The 26,490-nt window shown below is 33.1% G+C and overlaps 3 protein-coding genes across 4 annotated transcripts; 2 read left to right on the top strand and 1 right to left on the bottom strand.

The window, feature by feature from the left end:
* The first annotated feature begins 1,058 nt into the window (after positions 1–1,058).
* LOC109798963 (homeobox-leucine zipper protein ATHB-14) lies at positions 1,059–8,005 on the top strand. The gene is made up of 18 exons (XM_020359420.3): positions 1,059–1,762; positions 3,007–3,166; positions 3,293–3,405; positions 3,591–3,681; positions 3,777–3,872; positions 3,973–4,086; positions 4,190–4,273; positions 4,385–4,540; positions 4,633–4,707; positions 4,792–4,898; positions 5,010–5,199; positions 5,385–5,573; positions 5,672–5,752; positions 5,873–6,007; positions 6,380–6,705; positions 6,975–7,086; positions 7,173–7,322; positions 7,655–8,005. The coding sequence occupies exons 1-18, from the start codon at positions 1,542–1,544 to the stop codon at positions 7,799–7,801; spliced, it is 2,547 nt and encodes an 848-aa protein (XP_020215009.1). The 5' UTR covers positions 1,059–1,541; the 3' UTR covers positions 7,802–8,005.
* A 6,900-nt stretch (positions 8,006–14,905) lies between these two features.
* Positions 14,906–19,815, top strand: LOC109799241 (kxDL motif protein). Its single transcript, XM_020359815.3, has 3 exons — positions 14,906–15,070; positions 15,171–15,323; positions 19,616–19,815. Exons 1-3 carry the CDS (start codon positions 14,952–14,954, stop codon positions 19,716–19,718), a joined length of 375 nt encoding a protein of 124 aa, XP_020215404.1. The 5' UTR covers positions 14,906–14,951; the 3' UTR covers positions 19,719–19,815.
* Positions 19,816–20,394: 579 nt separating this feature from the next.
* On the bottom strand, positions 20,395–24,580 carry LOC109799101 (YTH domain-containing protein ECT4). Of its 2 annotated transcripts, XM_020359724.2 has the most exons (10): positions 24,303–24,579; positions 23,851–23,927; positions 23,537–23,696; positions 23,356–23,429; positions 22,944–23,253; positions 22,657–22,856; positions 21,879–22,472; positions 21,581–21,793; positions 21,353–21,496; positions 20,395–21,259 (listed from the first exon to the last, which is right to left on the bottom strand). In XM_020359724.2, exons 1-10 carry the CDS (start codon positions 24,328–24,330, stop codon positions 21,023–21,025), a joined length of 2,037 nt encoding a protein of 678 aa, XP_020215313.1. In that variant the 5' UTR covers positions 24,331–24,579; the 3' UTR covers positions 20,395–21,022. The 2 variants fall into 2 exon arrangements, with proteins under 2 accessions (XP_020215313.1, XP_020215235.1); XM_020359646.2 differs by having other exon boundaries at positions 22,657–23,253; positions 24,303–24,580.
* Positions 24,581–26,490: the final 1,910 nt, after the last annotated feature.

Genomic DNA, 26,490 nt, shown 5'->3' with positions numbered 1-26,490 from the left:
AATAAATATCGTAGAGAATAATAATTTAATCCCTAAGTTTAAGATGTAGTGTAGATTGATGTTGGGAGGTGGTGTACCTTGTACTGGCATCTACGGTATTTGATCCCTTAACTGCGATGAGATGAGATGAGATGGTGTGTTTGAAAGCTGCAACCAAATGTTTGTCCATATCCTCTTGTCTCCTATCTCCCTTCATGCCTCTCTCTCTCATCAATGCACATCACATTCACATACATGGATGCATGCATCACAACACATCAACATTCACCTCATCAACTTATGTTATCCATCAATATATTTATTTTAGAAAAAACTTGAGCCCTTTTAACATGTTTCTAAACCTGTCTATGCTTTCCACATAAAATAATTATGTTATCCAACGGATTAACTGTATATCTAAATGCATTCTGTTTTTAATTTTATTTTTATTTTTTATTATTATTTGTAAATGCATTCAGCAAATAATTTAATACAAGCTACTGTCGCTCAAGTGTAGTGTTGATAAGAGTTGACAAGCCTACTTTTTTTATTTTAAGACAATTAAAAGAATTGTTAATTTGAAGTCCTATTTAAAAAAATTCGAATAGTTTATAGGTGTGCTTAATAATTTAACCATAAATTAATAAATATCGTATCCATAACATCAGAATTAACATCTTCAAATATATATGTTATTAACAAATGAAATCTTTATCTAAACATAAGTGACAAATAATACGATCATGTAAAGTACAACCATCGTATATATTTTTCAAAAGATTTTTTTTTCTCAAAATAAAGGAAAGAAAGACATGTTAAATTTATAAGATGAACACAAATGATAGGTATTTTTTAATCAAATTATCAAGAATTGAAAATGTTAAGTATTAAAAAATATATTCACTTTATATACTTTTATTATTATCAGTATCATAATTAAAAATGTTACTTTTAACCTATAAATATAAATTAGCAAATTATAATTTAAACGTGTCATCATTAGTAAAAAAAATATTAAAAAATGTGTTTTTGTAATTTGCTCTGCTTTTGTTGGCTGGGCCTAAAAATAAGCTCCATGGCTATGTCCTTTCATTTCCCATTCTTCTCTTTCTCTCTCTTTAATAAAATTTGTTGCTTTTCATCTTGGCATCACACAGTACCAAAGAGAGAAAAAGAGAGTGGTTTTGCAGAAAATCCAAGTGAATTTAAGTAGCCACCACTGTTCCTACCATGCCTTTCATTTTGTAGTGCCTGTTTGTTTTTCCGTGTTTGCATTCACCACTGTTCCACACAAAACCTCTTTCTTTGTTCCATCTCTTTCTGTCTCGAGAATTGTGTGTTAGTGTGTGTGTGTGCAACAACATAAATAAAGGGCACCCACCCTTTCTCTTTAAACCGTGTTCCAAGTTTTGATTTTGGGGGGAATCACATTGCATTGAGCATCTTGTGATGAAGGAGTGTGGAGGCTCTGTTGGGGAAGAGGGCAAGGAAGAAGAGGACTCAAAAAAGCAATTGCTTTTCTGAACCCCAAAAAAGCGTTTTGTTTGGTTTTGTTTGTTGTTATGGCACTTTGTATGCAGAGAGATTCAGCATCCAACAAGCACATGCACATGGATTGTGGCAAGTATGTGAGGTACACACCTGAACAGGTGGAGGCTTTGGAGAGGGTGTATGCTGAATGTCCCAAGCCTAGCTCTTCCAGAAGGCAACAACTCATTAGGGAGTGCCCTATCCTTGCTAACATAGAACCAAAGCAGATCAAAGTTTGGTTCCAGAATAGAAGGTAGATAAGAGAGCCTAAGATGCATTGCATTGTTTGGTTTCAACACTACCACCTCATCAAAGTTTGTGTTTTTGTGTTAGTTCTGTGCTTGACATTCTTCCTTTATTCACTTGGTTCCTTTTTTGCATTTGCTGGGAATGCTCAAAGGGTGTTTTTGAGCATCTTTTCTTCTTCCTTTACTAACTTGGAAAAGGGGTGTTTTAATTTTTGCTCTTTTTTTTTTTTTTTTTTTTGCAAATATAGAGAAAGATTTTTTAACTTGCTAGAGAGGAAAAAAGTTTATCATCCCTTTTGAAAGAAAGATCTACTGGGAAAGTTACTTCATTTCATCATTTCCCTTTTAGATATCGTTGTTAAGATCGATTGTTTTTAATTTTTTTCCCTCATAAAAGGAGTTTCTTTTCTTGAGTTGATTAAATGGGAGATAATGACAGCTAGCTCATTTTTGTTGATGATATTTTCTCATCTGTTTTCTTCTGACCTTCATCATTTGGATTTTAGGCCATTTTATGATGTTTATGTGGAAGATGCTTTAACATAAATGTTAATAAATTCATTTGCCTTTTGTTTTGGGATTGGTCATGCATAAGACGAAGGATAATGACAGCTGACTTAGATGACTTTTTCCTCTAGACTAATTAGTTTTCGCCTCTAACCTTTTTCTTTTTCTTTTTTCCTTTTTAAGAATTTTTTTTCATTAACTAGTATTTTATCTCTTTGAATTTTGGAAGAGAGAAATTTATGATTTGTTCTACACTTAACTTTTTTCCAACTTCGAACTAATTTTCGCACATTGTCTCCGCATTAATATTTTTTTTTTTAATCAAATCAAACTACATATAAGGTGTGTTTGCAAGCCCGTTTGCATGCATTGATGCAAACCCGTATGTAGGCTGTCTTTTCTGTTCAACGTGGTCTTGTAGATTGTTTAGGGTAAACCAAACATGCACGTAGTATATCATGCTCACAAGTTACAACCTTTTATCTGGGTTTAGGGTTGTCAAACAAAATTTTGTTTTGGTTTGATTTTAGGTATTTTAATATAGTTAATAGCTCTTGATAAGAATATTCACTTGTCTTTGATTTGAGGACTTGTGAGTGCATGGTGCAAGTGGCTTGTCCATAAGTAAATTGAGAAACTCAAAAAGAGTGAAATGAACAATGACTATAATACAATGTTGTGGTAAATTGTATGGGAAAGATGATCTACACACGCCTTTCACTCTGCCAATTTTCTTCTGTAGATGTCGCGAAAAGCAGCGGAAGGAAGCCTCTCGCCTGCAGACAGTGAATAGAAAGCTGACTGCAATGAACAAGTTGTTAATGGAAGAGAATGACCGTCTGCAGAAGCAGGTCTCGCAGTTGGTTTATGACAATGGATACATGAAACAACAAATACATACTGTAAGTAACTTAACTTTGGGTGATTGCTCATCTCAATTGTCATTTTGAATGTTCATTGGTGCACAATTCTATGCATACAAGTATATATCGTCATTGAGGAAATCTCATTTGGTGGTTTCTTACCAGGCATCTGCTACTACTACTGACAATAGCTGTGAGTCTGTGGTATTGAGTGGTCAGCACCAACAGAAAAACCCAAAAACTCAGCATCCCCAGTGGGATGCTAACAACCCAGCTGGGTAAGTAACTGCATTTATGCAAACAAATTGTCTAATACATTCATTCACCAATGTCATGTAACCACTTGAGTCAGCCTAGTGGTAATGGGTTGGGGAAATATATTGTTGTTGTAATTCTTACTGATCAAGAAAAAGAAAATCACCCATGTCATGAGAGTTGAGACCCTAATTCTTTATTCTGGCAGTCTTCTTGCAATTGCTCAGGAGACCCTGGCGGAGTTCCTTTCCAAAGCTACTGGAACTGCTGTCAACTGGGTCCAAATGATTGGGATGAAGGTATGACCTTTTCAATAGCCCTTCATGGTCATTGCTTGCATTAACTATATATTTGTGAAATTATATTTTGCCTATCTTTTTTTTGTCTTATGTAGCCTGGTCCGGATTCTATTGGAATCGTTGCTGTTTCCCGCAACTGTAGTGGGGTAGCTGCAAGAGCCTGTGGCCTTGTGAGCCTGGAGCCCTCAAAGGTATTTAGTTTTAATGATGCTTATTTATTGCAGAAGTAGTCTCTTTGTTGAACAATGAAATCTTGTTTTATTGAACTGATTTCATTCAAAATCATCTCAGGTTGCCGAGATTCTCAAAGACCGTCCATCATGGTATCGTGATTGTCGATGCCTCAATGTATTGAGTGTGGTCCCGACGGGGAATGGGGGCACAATAGAGCTCATGTACATGCAGGTATAATAATTATTTTATACACAAAGGGTTGAACCGTAATTTAAATTACTTTTTAATTATTTCCTCTGTTGGTTTGATGATATTAAAATTTGACTTTTATCAGACATATGCACCAACAACATTGGCAGCAGCAAGAGACTTCTGGACTCTGAGATACACTACAAGTTTGGAAGATGGAAGTCTTGTGGTATAGAGCTGAATCTTGATTGTTGTGTTTTTCTTGATTTAGGATGCGGCTTCTTTCATAGTAAGGGTTTGTCTTGACAAAATGACTGTTTATCTGGTATTTGCCATGCAGATTTGTGAGAGGTCCTTGACTTCTTCAACTGGTGGACCCACAGGGCCTCCTGCTTCAAACTTAGTAAGAGCTGAAATGCTTCCTAGTGGCTATCTAATTAGATCCTGCGAGGGTGGTGGATCTATTATTCACATTGTTGATCACGTTGATTTAGATGTAAGGAAGATGATGCAATTCAAATCATTTTCAAGATTTCCATAACTTTGAATTCATCCTCCTAAGTATATTTAGCTTTGCTATTGATGTAGGTTTGGAGTGTTCCTGAAGTATTGAGGCCCCTCTATGAATCATCAAAATTCTTGGCTCAGAAATTGACTACTGCTGTGAGATTTCTTACAAGTAACACTGGGTTATATGTTTGACCATGTCAAAATTTGTGATGTAAAATTTCAAAATGTATGGTACAGGCCTTGCGACATGTAAGACAGATTGCACATGAATCAAGTGGAGAAGTTCATTATGGCGGGGGTCGTCAGCCTGCTGTCTTGAGGACATTTAGTCAAAGACTTTGCAGGTAAGCCGCATCTTATTTGGTGTCCTCGATCATTGCATAGTCAGGGATTTGATTAATCACTTCGTCTTCATCAATCCTTGCTGACTCATACTTTGTTAAAATTTGATCCAGAGGGTTCAATGATGCTGTGAATGGGTTTTCGGATGATGGTTGGTCACTGATGGGTAATGATGGGGTGGAAGATGTGACCATAGCCATAAACTCATCTCCCAACAAGTTTTTTGGTTCCCACTACAATGCATCAATGCTTCCAGCATTTGGAGGCGGGGTTTTGTGTGCCAAGGCATCAATGCTGCTGCAGGTACTTCTTAAGATCAATCTATGAGGAAATTATCATTTTGGTCTAAATTAAGTCAAGTATAATTAATAGCAAGCAATTCCAAGAACTCTTCCTCTTTGTGCTCCCATTTCCCAATGTGCTAGAATCTTCTGGGTTTTTTGAGTATTTATCTTCACTATACATGATTATAAAACGGTGGTCTGCAGAATGTTCCACCTGCTTTGCTTGTTCGTTTTTTGAGGGAGCATCGATCCGAGTGGGCTGATTATGGGGTTGATGCTTACTCTTCTGCATGTCTTAAAGCTAGTCCTTATGCAGTTCCTTGTGCTAGACCTAGTGGCTTCCCAAGCAGTCAGGTCATTTTACCACTTGCTCATACTATTGAGCATGAGGAGGTATTAATCCTTTTCTATGATTGGTTGATGAACTTCATTTTAAATTTCGTATTTATATGCTCATTTACAACCCTCCGCCCCCAACTGCAATGTTGCAGTTCTTGGAGGTAGTTCGTATCGAGGGTCATGCATTCCCCCCTGATGATGTAGCTTTGGCATGTGATATGTATCTACTTCAGGTAAAGTCATTTTTTGTGTATTTGGGTGGTTTATCTGCTTTTCTTATTTAAGTTGGAACTTGTTACTGTGTCTGTGAATGATTCTTATTCTTATTTATCTTGTGCAATTTGATTTGGCAGCTGTGTAGTGGAGTTGATGAAAACGCAATTGGAGCATGTGCACAGCTTGTGTTTGCACCTATTGATGAATCATTTGCAGATGATGCTCTCTTGTTGCCTTCTGGTTTCCGCATCATACCATTGGATCCTAAAACAGTTCGGTGACATTCCTCAGTAACCTGATAGTTTTGGGATGGGCTTGGTCATGAAGTTATTTTGTTAGATTGGTTTTTTTTTTTTTTAATGTTTCATCTCCATTTCACTAATTTATTTTTTCTATAATTAGAATGAACCATTCAGGTAGTGAAAATTAAAAATGTCTTGTCTTGATGCTTCCTTCATGCAATTTATATGTAGACTGTCCAATTGACCAACAGTATAAGCATCTATCTTGATTTCTTAGTTTGCATTTATTTCTGCAAAGTGATTTGGGCTTTTAGCTAAAACCAAGCCTTTCTTACAAATGCTTACTGCATATCAGCATGTTTTGACTGACAGATTCCTTGTTTTTGTATATTTTGATTTCAGGATGGTCTGGCATCAACTAGGACATTGGACTTGGCATCAACAATGGAAATAGGATCCAGTAATGTCCGTCCGGCTGGTGAAAGTGATTTGAATGACTACAACCTTAGGTCGGTTCTTACAATTGCATTCCAATTTACCTTTGAGAACCATTTGCGGGACAATGTGGCTGTTATGGCTCGCCAATATGTACGCAATGTTGTGCGATCTGTTCAGAGGGTTGCCATGGCAATTGCTCCCTCCCGACTCGGTGCCCAGTCGGGGCCAAAGTCAATTCCTGGTCCTCCAGAGGCTCTTACCTTGGCAAGATGGATCTGCAGAAGCTACAGGTTTGTTTTCTTCTATTAATCTTGTCTGAAAGTTTATTTTTGCTATGGTTAATGTAGTGTACTTAAGCATTTGATTTTTTTTCTCTCGAGAAGTTTTCAAGGCTAGTTTAAGTGCCTATAAATGTGATAGTGTATAGATAACTTGGTTATGAAAAAGGGTCAGTTTTAGACACAAATTGCTGGAATTTAAACTCAATTGACTGTGTGGTAGAGAAATTTTACCATCTTATTTCCTGTGTGGTTTGATATAGTAATGACTGTTCTTTCAGGCTCCACACCTGCACAGAGCTTTTTAGAGTTGAGTCCACATCTGGTGATGCAATTTTGAAGCAACTTTGGCACCATTCAGATGCAATATTGTGCTGTTCTATAAAAACAAATGTAATCACTTGCTGCCTCTATTTTCTTCTGCAAAAACTTGTCTTTTACCCGATAAATTCTATTAAGTAGTTTTATTCACTATGCAGGCATCTCCAGTGTTCACCTTTGCAAACCAAGCTGGACTTGACATGCTTGAAACCACTCTTGTTGCTCTTCAAGACATAGTGCTTGATAAAGTTCTTGATGAAGCTGGCAGAAAGGTCCTCTGCATTGAGTTCTCCAAGATAATGCAACAGGTGATTGACTAGTAATTAGTAATTTCACACGTCTCTTATGGCTTGTAAGTTTTGTTCATAAGCACACGTCTCTTGATATGCTAAAATTAGCTTTAGCTTATGCATAAGATAATTAGTAAAAAATTTCTCATATTGACTTTTATAAAATCTTATTTTTAATTTGTTCATTACCCAATTTTAACTTGTAGAGAAATTTATTTTGATTTTTCTTCCTACTTTTATTTCTTAGAAGTGCTACAAGAGAGGCTTATCAAAATGAGCCGAGTACTTTCTTTAGTCTTAACTATAATTAGTACTTAATTACTTGTCTTATTTGTCCTTTTTCATTTCAGGGGTTTGCATATCTGCCAGCGGGAATATGTGTATCTAGTATGAATCGACCAGTGTCCTATGAACAAGCCATTGCATGGAAAGTTATGGATGATGATGATTCCAATCACTGCTTGGCCTTCGTGTTCATGAACTGGTCTTTTGTCTGATGGGGGAGACCATCATTGAGATGCTTATTATATCTATTAATTTATGTTTAGTACTTTACTAAGATATTGTCACACTGACGAATGTAACTAATGTCTGCATTTCAGAACGCATGGTTGTGTGCCATTAGCCTTGCTTTATGCTTTTACAAACTCCTTGTTAAATTATAACCTGCTTAATCCAAAAAAATTATCATCCTTAACTACCAGTTTGGTTTTTGTATTTTATTTATCTAGACTAGTTGGTCTTTAAATTTTTAAATCTCGCGTTTATATCTTTGTCTTTGGTTTTTAATTCAATTCCATGGCATTGTGATTAATGTCTTAAAATAAGGTTTTTATTTAGACACAAAGTATGATGCAAAAAGAAGTATAAAAATAGATTCACGAATTAAATTGCTCACGTGAGATATTCTCAAAATTAAAAAAGTTGTCTTTCTAAGAGTTATATTTGAGATGTGACTCTTCGATAAGAATCACTAGATAAAGTTTGAGATTTTTTTTTGGAAGTCTATATCCCTTCATCAAATGACAAGAGATAGATAAACGGATTCAATTTGTACGTAGAAACGTGCATGTAGAAAATACAAAAGAAACGAGTTAAAGGATTTATTTATATTCAATCATTTTCTTTCTTTCCTTGATAATTAAGGAAATTAGCACTCTGTAAGCTATTACACGTTGCATCTAATTCCTACATGGATTTGTGTCTTGTCTTCATATATTTTTTCACTGTTTGTTGTAGAGTCATACCATATGTTGTACCAACATTAAGTGGCTGAATTTGTCCAAACCTTTCTTTATAATATTTTCTATTCAACGATTAGGAAATTATGCAGATGTACTAGAAAAATACAAGCCGAAAATATTGTGAAATTATGGAAGAGATGTAATGAAATTCATTGAATTGTAAGCTTGATATGTAGGTGTAATGAATGTGTTGAATGGGGGTTCTTGTTTGTACTTTTGAGAGTGATTTTGACAAGGGATGGATCCAGCACAGGAGGATTGCATTGTTATTGTGATGATTGTGTTTTACTTGTTTGTGAAGGAAGTGTGCATTGGTTTCAACAGAAATCAATACAATGAGAATGAGTGAGGTCTTGGAAGGAATGTTTCATCACTAACTTTTTGCCTATTTATCACTTCTCTTTCTATTTCAAGTCTCCAATAAGATCAAATTTTGAGTCAACACGGTCACTTGTCTGTCTTTCTTTGCAGACAAGTAATGTAATGTGAACCCACTGCCACTGGCTTTTGTTATTAAAATTATGATTAAATTATACTCCTATTTTTACAGAATTTAAAACTACACTGTCTATATTTTTTATTTATTTAAAATATTACAGTTTTGTTTAAAGGGACTATGAATGTGAACCCAGTTTTAGTATGGATGAGTGTTAAAGATAGTGAACAATGAATGAGGTTTTGAGTTTCTATTAAGATATAATAATATAATACTTTAAATTTAGATATTGTCAATAATTGTAACATACGACAAGATAACTCTTTGTTCTATTCTTACAATTTACTCTCGCCGATAAATTATCGTCCAAATTCAAACAAACGACACGAGGTATTCTAGTGTATGTTTGATTTTTAGTTTTTAAACTATTCAATTTAAAAACTTCATAATAGGAACATATGTGTAAAACTAGTTTGCTTTTGCCTAATTTTGGATAATATGTTTGGATTGATTTTATTGTGAGGAATAATTAGTTTTTTATAATAAAAATAAAATAATAAATAGTTATTTTTAACTTCATATTGTCTGTATTATTTTGAGGTAAAATTGTTACTTGGTTGTTATTGTCAAATTTTTTATAAGTAAAAAAACTAAAAATGGATTATTATTAATAAAAAAGATAAAACAAAATATATATATATACAGTATTATAAGTGTTGTTAATGTTATTCTTAATTAAAATTAGAATTTTATTAAATATTAATGCATATTATTAATATAAAATTCTAATTCTGACCATAGAAGAGCATTGGTACACTAAATGTGTAAATTTCTTTCCGTACATATCATTACTCTTATTTATTTATTTAGTCAAAACTGTCAAATTCTGAGCATATCCAATGCACTCAAAAATTCATGATTTTACCTTATTTTAATAATTACACAGAGCTTGCATGGGTGATGGGTCATACCGTTTTGGTACTAAAGTTTACACACCACTAGACAAGACACAGTTAGGCAAACCCAATCTCTCATTCATGCTTTGTCTGTTTAGAACCTTTTTTCTTTTATTTTATTTAGATGGTGAAACTTGTTGCTTTTTTATCACCATTGAGTTGTTGCTGGAGTTCAAACTCCATCATTTTTTTTTATCTATCACAATTAAATTAGATATAAAAAAATTTACAATAATTTGCACATTATATTATAATAACCAAAAATTAATAATCATTTGTGTTCTTAGATCGCATTTTTGTTATTTAAAAATTGTTACTTCAAATAGTATTAAACTTAATTTCTTTAGGTTAAGTTTTTCTATAAAAAAAAATTATACATGAAAAAATGTGATAAAAAATATCTCATTAAAAATAATCAATTAAATTTTTTAACAGAGATTAGTTACTGGTAGAATTAATAAATATTTTGTAATAATACTGATTACTTAAAATAAAAATACATTTTGTAACATTCTGACAAATCACTGCATTGATACAAGTACTACGTAACAGAAGATTAAATTATATACATCAGAATTAGAAAGTTCTCTTGAGGCCACACCTTAGAGCCTAACGTCGACTAAGGTAGAGACGAGTCTCTCTTCTCACGCCTAGTGTCACTAATCTTATGCCTAGTGTGAGTGAGACAGATACCTCTCCTTTAAAATCACGCTCGACGCCTTGAAAGTACGTTCGACACGATATCAAATTCTACACTTGTGCAAAATTGAATTTCACACAATACCTAAAAATTAAAAAGTTTCCACAACATGTAACACCTAAAACAACATCTATACAACACATACAACACAAACTCATCATAAAAAACAACATGCAACTGAAATTGATCAACAATCAATCATGCACCTCCATGAACACTCAAAACCCATGGAAAACCCCTTTCAACTTCATCCTCAACACAATCAACGGAAATAAATAACTCATTTCAATCATCACAATTACATAATGTACCATAAATTCGAAATCATTACTTCCCGTACTTTCTTAGAAAAGTCCGTAAGAAAAGGAGAAAAAAAAGAATAAGTCACTTCACACACTATCAACTCAAGATTTTTTACCCCGAAGCTCAAACTTCCTCGTCACCTCTTATAATCAACTGTGAAAATGGTAAAAAAAGAAAAGGTTCATAATGAAAAATGTAAAAAAGGAAGGAAAAAGAAAGACAAGAGCAAACCCCCTCCCCCTAGCTTTCTCTAAAGTTTGAGTCTTTCTTTCGGAAAAGAAACTTTTTCTTCTATACCTTTTTTGAACTATCTCTACTTATTTTTAGTCAAATTCTTCAAAGATCAACATGTTTTTTAAATTTTTTAATCTCAAAACTTTCAACAACAATTGCTAAATCAAATAATAAGACTATAAAATTACAGTGTTACACATTTCAAAAAATTTGACCTTCAACATTAATTTTATTTGGTTAATGGGAATAATACAATTATAAAACTCTATTGTCATTTGAATAGAACATATTTTTTTCTTGATTTTTCATTTTTCTAACCAAAGTTCTAGAAACTAAGGACAAGTATTTAGCAACCAAATGTTTTCAAACAAACGAAAGGGTCGTATTCATTTATTACTTCCCTCCAAAGCCCATTTTCACCCTATGGCTCTAACACTTTCTGCAGTATTTGCATTAGCTGTCACAAAAAGTTAATTAAATTTAATATTTGAAGATCTTGTACTGAGAGTGGGCCCCACTGGATCTTCAGCCGCATTTATAGTTAAACCTTATAATACCACCTGCGCGTGTTGTTAAGCATCATTATACCATTGTATGCTATACTCATGCATCAGTATGTCCCAAACATACCATGCATCATCCCATGTTATCATGCAATGCATGATGAAATGATTATATATCATTATTTATTTTTTCCCCCAAATTTGAATTGTTCCCCGTTTAGTAACCGTGCCTTTATTTTTTAGTAGTATTTTTTTATTATTGAAATTAAGTCATTTTAATCATAAATACAAAAATTACATTTAGATTATTTTTATTGAGTTATTTGAAATATTATTTTCGCTTTACCATTTTTTATTATTAATATGCTTAACACCTCATTAATTTTCACACTTAATTAACTATTTGCAGTAAAATTTATCTTCTTAATCACTTTATTCTTTTACATGATCTAAACTAAAATCTTTTCACCTATTTTTATGGGAGTAAATGTTTTTAAACCTTCAAATAAAGTAGTGTTTATGTTTAGAGTGTAAAATATAAATAGTCCTTTTTCATTTTTCATTATGAAAATGTATTATATGTACTCGTGTAGTATTTTCCTTTTACCAAAAATAATTTTCTTTTGATCCCATTATTTATAGAAATAAAGATTACATATGGCATACATTTCCATAAATAAAGGATAAAAGAGTTAAAAATAAATACTACTCCATTTGTAAAGAATAAAATTATATTTAACCTTCTCTTTTTTATCTATTTTCACGATGGAGTTGTTTAATTTTAAAATCATTCCTCTCAAGTAGACTTGTTCATGATTTGATTCAACAACAAAAAAATGAAGAACGATTCACCCAAATGTTGAAGCATGTAGATCTCATTGGCATCAATGTATCAAAAAGGAAGATTCAAAAATAAATAAGCAGGATTTTGCATGCAGTGTGTTGGTTGGTGAGCATGTAAGATATTGAAGGTCTCAAAATCCAAGGAAAGTGCATTGTTATGTCACTTAGGTGTTGGAAGGTATCAGCATCTATCTGAGGAGTGAGATTCCATTTCCAGATGCCAAAAAGAAACACACATCCTTGTCTTGCAGCTTTTTAAAGACTCATCACAACCCTTGGCTACCAATACCAATAGGAATTGGATACTTCTCTCATCATCTCTCACCTTTTCATGACTCTCCTAATGTAAACACTTTCCGAACCAAGGTATAATAATCGTTTTATTTTATAAGTATGTTGTTAATATGAAAATTTTACTAATTTTATTGATAACTTATTTCTTAAAAGGAAAAATTGGATTAATCTATATGATGACATGGAAATGGGGGCAAGGTGCTGGTGTGTCTGAAGGCACTGCAGGTAGGATTAAATTTTTTGGATCGTTTTGGTTCTTCGGGTTCTGGAGTTAATAATTATTGTTGTTGTATTGTTGTTGGGATTTTGTGTTGGACCAGTGTGAACTTCGGCTTCATAACTTTTTTTTTTTCAGAACGACAATGACCTTAAGAATTCTTGAAAACATAACTTGTGTAGTACATTTTTCCACATTAGTCTCGTGTATAACGTAGGGGAAGATATTATGCAATACCTCCTGCTCCGGTTTTATATACTTTCTCCATCGCATATTTTAGTAAGAAAAGAATTGAATGATCATATAAAAAAAATTAAATTACTCATGATTTTTGGGTTTAGTTTCTTTGGTGTAAAATATTTATTAAGACAAGTGTTTCAGTTATGCTGCTTAATCAAAGATTAAAGTTCGATTTCTAGTTTAGACATAGAATCATGACAAAATTGTATCACTTTATATTTGATAGAGAAGTAAAATTGAATAATAAAAAATATCTGGTCCTATTTTTTTACACATAATAAACAGGCAAGAAAAGATTAAAAAAATATATTGTATAGGAAGAAAAAACTTATTGAGTTATTTTTGTCACAATTTTAAATAAATATTATATATAATTAGTTTATCAAGTGTGTTTATCATACTGTAGCAACTAATAATATTTGGTTTCATGTATGGTTTTTGTGCGATTATTTTATCGAGCATTGGGGTCACTATTTTTTGAATTATTTGTAATCCTTGTTTGATCTCTAACACTCCGAGAGAAGCAGCTAGTTGCCTTGCTATTTGATACAAATATCCTTATGTGCAAAAAGCACCCCAATATCACTCTTGAAGAATGAAAACAAGGTTTTAATCATCTTGCTTTAATCTATCAACTTTTATATGTAGAAATCATCATTTTATAAATACAAAGTATTGACTCACTATAATGGCATGAGTGATTGTTAATATCTTGAATTGATTTGAGAACACAAATCACTCAAGTTTAAAAATTTGAAAGCATAAATCATGAAAAAAAAAATTATTTAAAAGCAAAATTTGTCCAAAAGTAAAAGTTTGAAAATAGAGAATACAATTAAGTCTCTGTCAGACAATTCATAAAAGGACAAAAAACGATCAAATTTAAAATTTTTGAGACAAAATATGTGAGAAAAAAATTACTTGAAGACAAAATTCAGTAAAAAAAATGAAACTTTAGGAGCATAAAGAGCAATTAAGTAAAAAAAAAAAATTATACTATCAACCATTATATATCATGTTGATATGATTTTTAAAATAACTATTCTCATAAAAATTAATATTATAATTTATATATATATAATTATCTATAATAAGATGGTAGTTAAACTAATTTTACACTTAAAAATGCATAACCTATTTTTTCTTACTGTATTAATATGATGTAATACATATATAGCACGTGATAAATCAATTTGGATCATTTTTAAATATTTAATTAATATTTTAAATACTTGAAAAGAAATGACATACTACAAACATAAGAAATAGTTATTATTTTATTTAATATATCAAGGCAAATAATAATAATAACAACAACTTACTCTTCTAAACTGTTCAGCAATTTATTTAATCTTTTTTTATTTTTTTATTATCGAAATTACATTTACAAGAACAGAATTTGAACTTAAAGATTAAATGCATGTCATTTAAATCTCCATAATTTTCTAATTTTAGAGATCCAATACGAATTAGATTATAACGTAAGGAAAGAAAGCGAGAAAGAGAATGGGTCCGATTCAGGTCCAGATCCAGAAGCATAACAGATTGGACCTGAAGGCCCAATTTGGTGACACAGAAATTATCCCCGTTAAAACGATGCGTTTTGCGTTGGTAAAGTCGTAAAGAAAGACATATAAGGAGTTAGAGCGAGCAAGAGTTTCGTTGGGAGAGAAGAGAATGTCATCAGAGAGCGAATCAGAGTGTCGAAAGTTGGGTTCGGAGGAGATTTCGCGCGAGTTCAAAACCCTAGTCAGTTCCAACGATCTCCACTCCCTTAACCACATGCAACACACTATGTGCGTGTTCGCAATCCGATTTCGCTTTAATGCAATAATTGAATTGAATTCATGTGTGTGTGTGTGTGATAATCGATTGATTGATTGAAATGTGTTTCAGATTAGGAAGGTTGCAGGACAGCAATGCGGTGTTGTCGCATTTCAATGACTTCTCTCAGCATTGCTTTGCTGAGATTTCCGGTGACATCGCTAGAAACACGCGTGTGTTGAAATCCGTCAAGTCTGACCTCGATTACATCTTTCAGAAACTCAGGTATCCTTTCTGTGTTCATCGCGGTGTTTTCCTTTACTGCTTCATTCATCATTGTATTCGCATCTCATGCTTATTGCTTGATTATTTAAGGGCGAGCGGAATCAAATGAAATTGAGTGAGATTGAATGAAATGGAATAGAGTTAGAGTTTAATCAATCATTATCATACTTGGCAAGTTATGAGTGGATGATGGTTTTATTGTATTTAAAATAAATTTATTGAAGTTACTATTTTTTATTTGGATGTTTTTAAGATGAAATGAAAAGAAAAATAAACACTTACATACAAGTGGTTTGACATTCTATTTCTTCTTAATTAAGGACTGAAGTTCGATTTCTATGCTGGACATGTAGTGGCCACCGAAAGTTTTTATGATAAAATAGAAAAAGTGGTTCCAACCTATGTCATCAAATTAGAGGGAAAGAAAAAAGTGATATTGGATGAATGGAATGGAATGCATTCCATCCAGATTTTTTATTATTTTATTTGTTGTAAACTGTGCAAGTAACACTGCCCTTTAGATCGTTAGTGATTTGAATATCCATGTCCTTTTGGAATTAGACATTGGCTTCCTAATTAATCTCCATGTTAGTAGCTTTGTGAAGCATGGTCTGCAACTTTTCTGTTACCTTGTAAGGCTGTATACATAGCCATATTAGTTTATCAATTTAGGACAAGAATTTATTATTTTACTATTTTGAGTACCTAGCAATTGGTCTGATTCAATAGGCTTGGAGAGAATATGGCAACTATTAGTGGATGTGTGCAACCAGTGATTACAAAGTTTGATGGACATTACAATCACTAGAGTATGCTCATTGGGAGTTTTCTGCAATTAAAAGAGTATTGGAGTCTAGTTGAAGATGGGATACCTGCAGAAACCGAAGGAATTCAACTTAGAAAAGCATTAAAGAAAGTCATTGATGATGCAAGGCTGTAACATATGAAAGCAAAGATATAGCTAAACACAAGGGATTTCTTGTAGTAAAAAGTATCAAAGGAAAAAGGACAATGCAGGTATAGCAAGCACAACAACAATTACTTCAGAAGGAGTTTTAGATGACTTCAGAAGGAGTTTTAGATGCTAAGGATGAAGGTGGGAGTGTTTGCCAATGACTATTTTGCACACAAGCTTGCTATCATCTACAAGCTAGGAGTCAATTAGGCAAAGATAGATGTTGTACTCATCGAGAAAATATTGAGATCTATGACACCTAGGTTCAATTGTGGTGTGTCCTATTGAGGAATCAAAGGATTTGGACACACTTACAATTGATGAATTATTAAGTAGTCTTTTGGTACATGATCAATGAATGAAACCTTATGGAGTAATGGAGTGTTCGTATGTTGGTGAATGGTACTAGGCATATCCTTCTTGGAATAAAAAGCAACTTGTTAAACATTGGTCAACTAGCCAAGAAGTGGCTTGAGATTCTCATACAATGAGGAGCATGCAAAATATATCATCTTGAAAAGGAGTTATTTTGGAGAATTGCAATGTCCTCAAATCAAGTTTCAGGTGTCTAAAATATAGCACACAATTAAAGGAAGAAACTTGTTTCATCAACATTCTTATGAATGATCCAACCTGACTTTGGCGCTATAGATATGGTCTTTTGAGCTTTAACCAATGTTTTAAAAATCGGACTAACCAATAAAACGGTCAAGGTATTGGTCAGGAGATCAAATGTCGAACTGGTGAGTTACTATTTAAACTGCATGACCCTATTTATATTAGTTTTTTTTAAAAAATATACGTAGGATATATATTCCATACATATAAATTTTAATAAAATTGATACCATAGGTGTTTCTAAATAGGCAAAAAATGATTGAAGATTTTTATTTTAACAATATACGCATTAAATATATGAAATTTATATTTAAGATGATATATAGAAAAGATTTCTGAAGATTTTTATTTTCATGGTATACACATTAATATATGAAATTTAGATGATTTATAAAAATAATATGCACACGTATATAACAAGTAAAAACATTAGCCTAGTCCGATCTGAAATCATTACCGAACTGGCTTCTAGTCTAGTTCTCGATTGAATTGGTCGGTCCAGTCCAAGTTTTAAAATTATGACTTTAATAGTATGAGCACACATAAAAAAGGAATGATACAAGGATTGCAAGACACTATATCAAAACTATGTACACTTTGTCTTGTGAGAAAGCAACTAAAAATTCCATTTACACATGGAAAGCTTATCAAATTCGCAAATTTTTACATATTGACATATGTGGACCAATCAGTCCTATATCCAATGGCAAAGAATGTAAATGATCAACTTTGTTGATGACATTAGTTGAAAAGTATAGGTCTATTATTTGGTTGAGAAATATGGGTCTAGATTTGTGGGTCACACAAGAACAAAGAATACAAAATGATTTTGTATGGGGAGAATTAAATATAGCACCAATTGAGGAAAAGATGACAGAAAACCAGTTAAAAGGTGGTTTGGGCAAGTGTAGAGAAATTTGAGGGAGGCACCAGTGACATAGTAGATTATATGGATGTCATTCCTTTGAAAAGGAAGGAAACCAAGACGATCATCGGAGAAAGTTGTCGAGAGGGATTTCATGGTAGATGATATTAATATGTTTGAAACTTTGGTCTTTAACCGAGTTGAACAACTTCGCCCAATCCATTTAGCTTACTTCACCTAGTGGGATAAAACTTTCTTGTTGTTATTGAATATTGATCGAGAAATTAGAAGCTTTTATTACTTTCAAAAATTTAGGAATCAAGTTCAAAAAGATGGTATGATTGTTCGTCCTAAGCCCAAGCCCAAGCAAAGGAAAAGGGTTTTGCTTTCCCTCGACAACCAAAGTACAACTCGTTTATATGCCAAACATGGAATTGATTTGGCCATAAAGAGTTTCTTGGAGATTTCACATCAACTAGTGGTATGACCATAAAAATGTATGTAAGTGTGGAACAATTCTTAGCTTATACGTCGGTTTTGTAAGATTGAGTTAAGTTCAATTCTACTTTTTTAAGATGATATTTATCCTAACAATTATCTATTGTTGTTGAGTTATCAATTCACCCATTATCGAGCCGTTATTGAACTACCCACATATGTCCAGTTCTACAAATTTCATGCTTGAAATGTCTAACCTTCAACATGAAGGGGTGTGTTGTAGATTTCACACAGACTATAATAAGGCCAACTAATTATTAGAGGGAAGTAATCTTCATCTTATAAACTAATGCTATAAGATTGAGGTAGGCTTCAATCTACTTTTTGAAGATAATAGAGTCTATCCTAATGATTATTGATTATTGTTGATGTCATCATACCACTTGTTATCGGACCACCTGCTGATATCTGGTCATGCAAACTTCACATTCAAAATTTACAATCCTCGACATGAGGAAGTGTGTTGAAGATCCACTTTGACTAGTAGTATGACCATAAAAATATATATAAGTGAAGAGCAATTTTCACCATAAGTCAATTTTATAAGGTTGAGTTAAACTCCTAATCTACTTTCTTAAACGGGTCTTTATACAAAATCCCGAAGGATGGAAAATCTTTTGCACCTCTTGCACTTCAAAAAGGATGGAAAATCTTTCAATTAGATGTGAAATCTGCTTTCCTCTCGGAGAACTTGGTGAAGAAGTCTTCATAAAGGTGTTGGGTAGGAAATTTACAAGTTGAAGGTTTTATACAGACTAAAACAGGCACCACATGCCTTGTATAGTCCATAGATTATTAAACTTTTACTTTGCCCAAGGATGATTTAAGGCAGTGAGAGATATATGTTTGTAGAATTCAAAATTCCCATGATACATCATTTTGATATGACAGATCTTGCACAACTGAAATAGTTTCTTGGCATATAAGTTCTGCAAAGCAAAGAACGTATTTTTGTTTGTCAAAAGAAATATACCCAAAAGTGTTCACAATCCAACTGTTCCTGGATGCAAACTCATGAGGGATGTGAATGGGGTTAAGGCAGATTGGTAGTACAAACAACTAATAGCCGGCTCGATCTATCTTCGAGTATCCCAATCAGATTGTCAGGATTTCCTTAGATACACCATGTTTATGTTACGGATTTCAAATTTTAGGATTGCAACATCTATTATGGTGATGAGCTGTATTATGTGATATGAACATGTAGATGATAAAGTGAGATAAGAAAAAGGATTGTAAGAGTATGTAGTTAATGTACCGAAAGAACCTTCTATATGTTCTTCTTTTTTTTCAGTGGTTATTTTTAAATTTATTTATGAAATAAAACGTTAAAGCTTGGTTCTCCCTTTCTCGCAGAAGTATGAAGTCAAGAATTATGGCAACTTATCCTGACGCGTTTCCTGGAGACTCGATGAGCGAAGAAATCGATAGGAGACCAGATCTTGAAATGCCAAAGTAATTAATGATGTTATCAGAACATGCAAATTAGAACAAATTATATTTTGTTTCTTTTTTTCTTGGCAATGAACATTAACTATTTGTTCCCAATGGTTTCACTTCACGCCCTTACCAAATTTTCTTTTTTGTTCGTATACTTTCCCATTGAAAACAGTAAATTCATCACCCCCGATTATCAAATTTCAGGTAGAACTCGGGACTTTATGGAGTATGGAAATTCTGGTGGCTATAGTTCAACTCGAGTGACTCTAAAAAGACAGAAAAAACAATAAGAAGCCCTCAACAGACATATCATAGGGTAGATTTTTTATCGACTTGCTAATTAGCTTTGTTTATTTCTATAATCTAAAAGGACGTTATCCGTCCATGAATGTACACTATTCTTCAGGGTAATATTTAGGGTTTAGGGACTGCATTGCTTAAACATCTCAATAGCTTGCACGATTCCATTAAAAAAATTATGAATCACAACAAAGGCTAACACGATGAGAATACTATCAAAATCTGACGTATAGTAGTTTAAGAAAGTATTTTTATGATTTTTGATGAAGTCTTTAGAAATTCAACAAGTACTTTTTTAAATCATAAAATAAAAAAGGTTAAACCAAACAATCTCTAAATCATGACACTAGCTAAATTAACGATGAAGTCTAATAATAATATAGTAGGAAGACTACTTGAACTAAACAATATGGTGACCTTCATAGCCAGAAAACACCCTATTACATAACAGATTGTCCACAAATATAACTCTTTCTCCAGTATGCCCAAGTCAATCATCAGATAGAAAAATAAACATACTAAATTAAGACGAAAAACACGAAAACTAAAAAACCAACTATATTTCAGTATTTCCCACCTTGCTTCTACCCCTGTTGAAAGTAACAAAGTAAGCTGCTCGGCAACAAAGTAGATCTAAATTTACAAGACAGGAAACAACCAACCAAGTAAAAGAAAAAAGAGAAAAGGCAAAGAAAGGATAAAAGCCCGAACAAAAAACCAAAAGATATAAGCATCTTAGGCAGAAACCCTAAAACCCAAAAACCCTAGGAGTAAAGCCTGTTAGGAGCTAACCACTGTAAACAAAACCCAACGAGAAGGGATTGGTGCTAGCATTCTATGAACTAACTCCGCCCAGCCAATCTCAATATACAGATCTTTATCTTCACTAGGCAACCAATCACTATCTTCAGACTGCAAGAGAAGGCAAGACAGATCAAATCAGGCGGAACCGAGTTGCTAAATAATATATTTCCTATATGCCACTGAAAAGGATTGGACCGCCACCCTTGAACACACTACAGCTTAGCAACCATTAGCAACCCCATTGGCTACAATCTTACTCTCCGAAACAACTGGTTTAGCACCCTTTGGGGCATCTCCAGTTTTCGTGACAGATCCATTCTCGCCAACTTTGTGCTCATCAATATCCTTCTCAGCATGGGTAGACTCCTTTGGCAATTCCGAGCTTACTTCAGATTTCTGAGTATTAGCTTCCCCATTTATCTCAAGCTTCTCATCAGTAGGTTTCCCTTCCCATACCTGCATCAGTAGAATTAAGACAAGAAAAAATACGTTATGAGCAAACACGATCAAATATTTTCATATCACTAGAATAACTAAAATGTTACTTGCCTGCTTCGGGTATTGTTGCTTTGCTTTCTTCTCCAAAATAGTCTTCTGGCGGGCCTCATAGAAACCAAAATCATCCAAAATGCATGTCTTACTAGTATATTCCTTGAAGATTTTAACCAATTTCAGCCCTGGCTCCAACATTACCTGCAAACATAAACTTCAATATCAGATGAAAAGACATGACGACATTACCAGGAAATGACAACTAAAAGAGCAAAAGATAATTACCTCTTGTGTATCCCTACTGTTTGTGACAGGTTTGTTCTCATTATTGTCCAAGGTAATGTGCCTCAACAAATTGTTAGGGACATCCTTAACAATGTGCCACTTAAGAGGAAAACAACCATTCCACTTGTCTTGCTGCCAATACTCAACACTCTTGTTAAAATCAACAGGACCAATCATCTCAGCAAGCCCCACAAATTGTCCACTTGTATTAACCTGCATAAGCACACATACAAAATAAGATAAAAATTACCAAATAAACAAATATAAATTGATCAACACCATTCACAGAGATACTTACCGAGAAGAAAAGGAATACAGGGCAGCCACCAGGTTTCTGCTGTGCTTCCTGGTACGCAGCTTCAAGCTTCTTGTTTCCGTTTTGTGTACTGGCCCACACATTATACTTTATGCTTTTGTGAATATCATCCTCGCTGTACGACTTAATGACAAAAAATTTAGCATCGGTATATTCCTCCGGGAAATCAGCTTTGTTATATTGATCACGGTCTGGAACGGTACTGGTCTTGTCTTTTTCCTCATCTGTGCCAAGGTTTGCTGGCAAATTCTGCCCTTTGACAGCCAAAATAGTTGGTGCAAACCCTTTCTGATTCTTACCTCCCTTGGCCCTAGGTCCTCGGTTCAGTTCATTCAAACCATCTACATTCTCATTGCCATAGCCAAAGTAGCCACCACTTCTTCCCCTGGTTTTGTATTTACTGTCAACAGCTAACCAGGCCCGACCATTTGTGCGAGAATCATACCCATGTGTTCCATAACCCATTCCAGATCTGACAGTGTTCCCATACTGACCATATAATTTGTTTGGATACATTCTATTTATGAAGCTATGGGTGGCTCCCATGGCAGGCATTGGTCTTGGATGATGCAAGCCCTGGCACAAAAAAAGAACATGAATTTCAACTTATGCATAAATAATCACACCAGTTTAAATAGACACAAGACAGTTAGCCACAATATGTTCTATCACAACTGATGGACAAATCATCAGACTAGCATCAATTATCAATTACAACAATTTGAACGTAATAACAGACCCTTCAAAATATAATGCATACCATAAATTGAGAATTAGGACGGAAAGTCTGGTTCCTTGAGGCAGTGTTGTTGCCACCTGATATTGAAGAAGTGATACTTGTGCTACTCACAGGCCTTGGCTGCCCGTCTGAAAATAGTGGGGCATCTAGCCATGGGATAGGTGAGCGTACTCCATCAAAACCAAATCTTGGATCCTGATAACCTGAAGTTGGACCACGACCTGGCATAGCAACCCTTTCATTTGATGCTTTGGAACTAAAAGATGAATTCTGATTGGCCTGTTTAATAGGAGCAGCAGCATTATTACCTTTCGCATTGCCACCATTTGCAACACCATTGGAATTTCCATTGGCTGCTTCAACAGGGAGAGGCTTTTGATCAGCAGCTACAGAGGTGGAAACCTCACCCTGAGGAAGGACAGCAGGAGTAGGTGTGAATGGCGCACTGGTTGGTGTCAAGGGTTGAAAATAGGGAGGATACTGGTAGTGTTGTGGCCCATACAATTGGCCATCATTTCCCATAGTAGGAACTGGAGACCCTGCTGGCGAATAGGGGCCATAGGGAGCATACCCATATCCATGGTGATAAACTAGAGACCCATTATCCCCATAAACTCCCTGCAAAAAGTTAAAATATAATGTAAATAAAAAAATAAAAAAGCAGCAGAGCAAAATTGACCTGCAAAATTATTTTGAAAATTGGAAGGATAAAATACTTACTGAAGTCATCTCAACTCCTTCCGGATTCACATATCTATAAGAGTCATCCCAATCGTTACCAGTCCCATCATAACCTGCAAAAAACAAACCAGTTCAGCTTGCTTATGATTTATGTATTGAATTTACAACGTTTTCCAACAGACACTCGAAGTAATTTTTCAATATGTATCCATAAACTTACCACCATAATAATACGCAGTAGACGGGTAACCATTTGGGAGGTAACACATGGTAGGATCAATAAAATCCTGCAATACTGGAGTCACAGACCGATCATATGACGGGATCTGGCCATTTGCAGCATTTCCTGAATCAACCGATCCATACTGATTCCCAGTTGCCTACACAGAATCGAACAAATCAACTCAATACCACACAATTCACTAAAAGAACACAGAACCAAGTACAAACACATCTAACAAGCTTTACTACTGTCACAGGTAAGTCCTATCATGAATTTCTAATAAAATCCAGAAAAAAAAACCATCTTTTTACCTTCTTCGTAGGTTCGGGAATCTCCAAAGCCTTAGGCTGAGTTTCTAACGATAGCTTCTGCAACAAATCAGTTGCTTCTGTAGCAAATCAATTAAGGAACACAGAAAAAAAATCCCACAAAATTAAAGTTTTAAAGAACCACAAACCCTAAAACCCGCAACACACAAATAAAAGGAAAATCAAAATACCAAAAAACCCAAACACCCCACAACCTCGAACGAGTAATTCACGACGTATTTCGACACAGAAAGTCAACACCAACAAAAACTCAAAACACATCAACATACAAGCAAACCCCAACACCAACACAGCACAAAACACCAAACCCTAAAAGATCAACCTTCCCCGAACCCAAAAATCAAGCTCCGAAAACAAAAACCCACCGGATCCAATCCACGATTCAACACAACAGATCAAGGAAAAACAAAACACGAAACATAAAACAAGGATACGATCCGCGGGATTAGCAACGGTGGCCATGTCGTAATCAACCACGAGATCTGGTTCTTGCTGTGACGCCGAATCGAGAAACAGAAACCCTAAATCGGAATCTGAATCGAGAGCGAGGGTTTAAGCCCCAAATCGAAGGAGTCGAGAAAACCCTAAAAGGAGTGATACAAAAAGAGAGAGAGAGGGAAAGAGAAAGGGAAAGAGAAAAAAAGAGAGAGAAAACGCAACACAACGCCGCCAAGGGTTTGGGTTTTGGGGGAAAGAGGGTTTTGTTCTTCTAAAAGCAGTGATTCAAATAGCACCACCACGCTCTCTTTTCGCACTCTCCCTATCTCACCCGCGGGTCACTCCGTGATCTCATTCCCCTTTTCTAATTGGCGGATCCGGACACGTGGGGCCTTCCCATTCCGCGCTACCTTGTAAATTTTTTATAAGCTCTCTTTTCTGTTGGTCTGTCGCGTTTGTTTTTTTTGAGGCCCTGGGTGAGGTTAGCGGGCTCGTTTGTGAATCTTGTAGATGCGAAAGATGGAAACCCTAATTAGAAAAGGACGGAAATGTCCTCGTCCAGCTGGACTTGTGGTAACCCTTGTTCGGTTTTTTCTTCTGTCATGTGCTCCACCACATCTTTATTCAATTCGAGTTTATCACAACAAAAATAAAATTATTATTATACCTTATGGTTTTCAAACTTTCAATCAATACACAGCTGCAATTTTTTTAATACTACACCATAACTATTCAAATTTTATAATAAATAAATACTTTTTCATATATTAATTATAATTAAAATTTATAATAAAAATATTTTAATATTTAAAATATCTTTTAGATGTATAATAAATAATTTCTATTATGATTCAATATATTTTAATTCTTGATAATTTAAAAGATATATTAATATTTGGTTTAGAAATAAAACAATAAAATAGAAGATTGAGAAGGTATTTTAATAATATTACTATCCAAGAAAAATTATAAAGTAAAAAAAATACTCTCATTTGGAATTATTTATTTTAACTAGTATTTTAGTTTCTACATCTCAAGTTAAATATTTATTATATATAATAAAAAAATTATAATAGATTATATATAAAATAAATATTATATTTAAAATTACAAATTATATTCAAAAAAATTATAAATAAATATTTTTAAACATAAAATTATATTATAGATGTGACAAGGTGTTAATTTTAATTGTTAATAATTTATTTTGAGAAAAATAATTAAATTTAGATAAAAATTAAAAAAAGTCTTAAAATTCTTATCAATAAGAATATTTTAAGAATTATTTTTACTTTTTATTTATTTTAATTTTTATTTATCATATTTATTTATAAATAATTTTTAATATTTTAAAATAAATTACAAATAATTGAAAAATCATGTCTCAATATAAATTGCTTATCATAAATTTAAAATATAATTTATATATTTAAAAATATTTATTCATTTGTATTTTAAATATAAAAATTTATATATTATAAATATAATATATATGTATATATATATAATTTATTATAAATTTTAATTATACATGATAAATATTTAGAACGTACATTACATATATTAAGATATTAAGATATTAGTTTGTTTTAAATAGTTGTGTTATTTTATAATAAAAAAATTAAAGAATTAACAGATAAAACTTATTTTGTTGCCTAATTTTATTTAATGATTATTTGAAATTTTTCATTGTTGATTACAATAATTATGGAAAATAAATTTATCATTTTTATTATTAGATAAAATTATCATTATATTGGATAAGTTAACTAGAGAGAAGAAGCATTTTTTTATTTAATAATATTGAAATTCATAAAATATATGTATTAAAAATGTGAAAGACATGAACTCCGGCTTATAGACATGTCTCTAAGGATGGTAAGTAAATTTGCATTCGTATATAATGGTTAAACTCATTATAACCTTAACGAATGATACTCAATTTAACCGAATTTAGGTATGAATAATATCCGATTTATTAAATCAGGGATAAGGATGGATATATACATATTTGTCTCGTATTTGTAATCATACATGCTTTAATTTTATAATTATTTAATTTTTATTTTTAGAATTTATTTTTAAATTATGTAATTTTTTATTGTATTTTTAATTTATGTCAAATAAAATATAATTAATGTAATTTATAATTATTATTTTATGTTAAAATTCTTATATTTTGTA

This window comes from Cajanus cajan, chromosome 2 (assembly GCF_000230855.2).
Source record: "Cajanus cajan strain Asha chromosome 2, NIPB_CcT2T_4, whole genome shotgun sequence".
Lineage (NCBI taxonomy): Eukaryota > Viridiplantae > Streptophyta > Magnoliopsida > Fabales > Fabaceae > Cajanus > Cajanus cajan.
The sequence above is the reverse complement of the archived record's forward strand: the minus strand, read 5'-3'. Positions and strand labels throughout refer to the sequence as shown.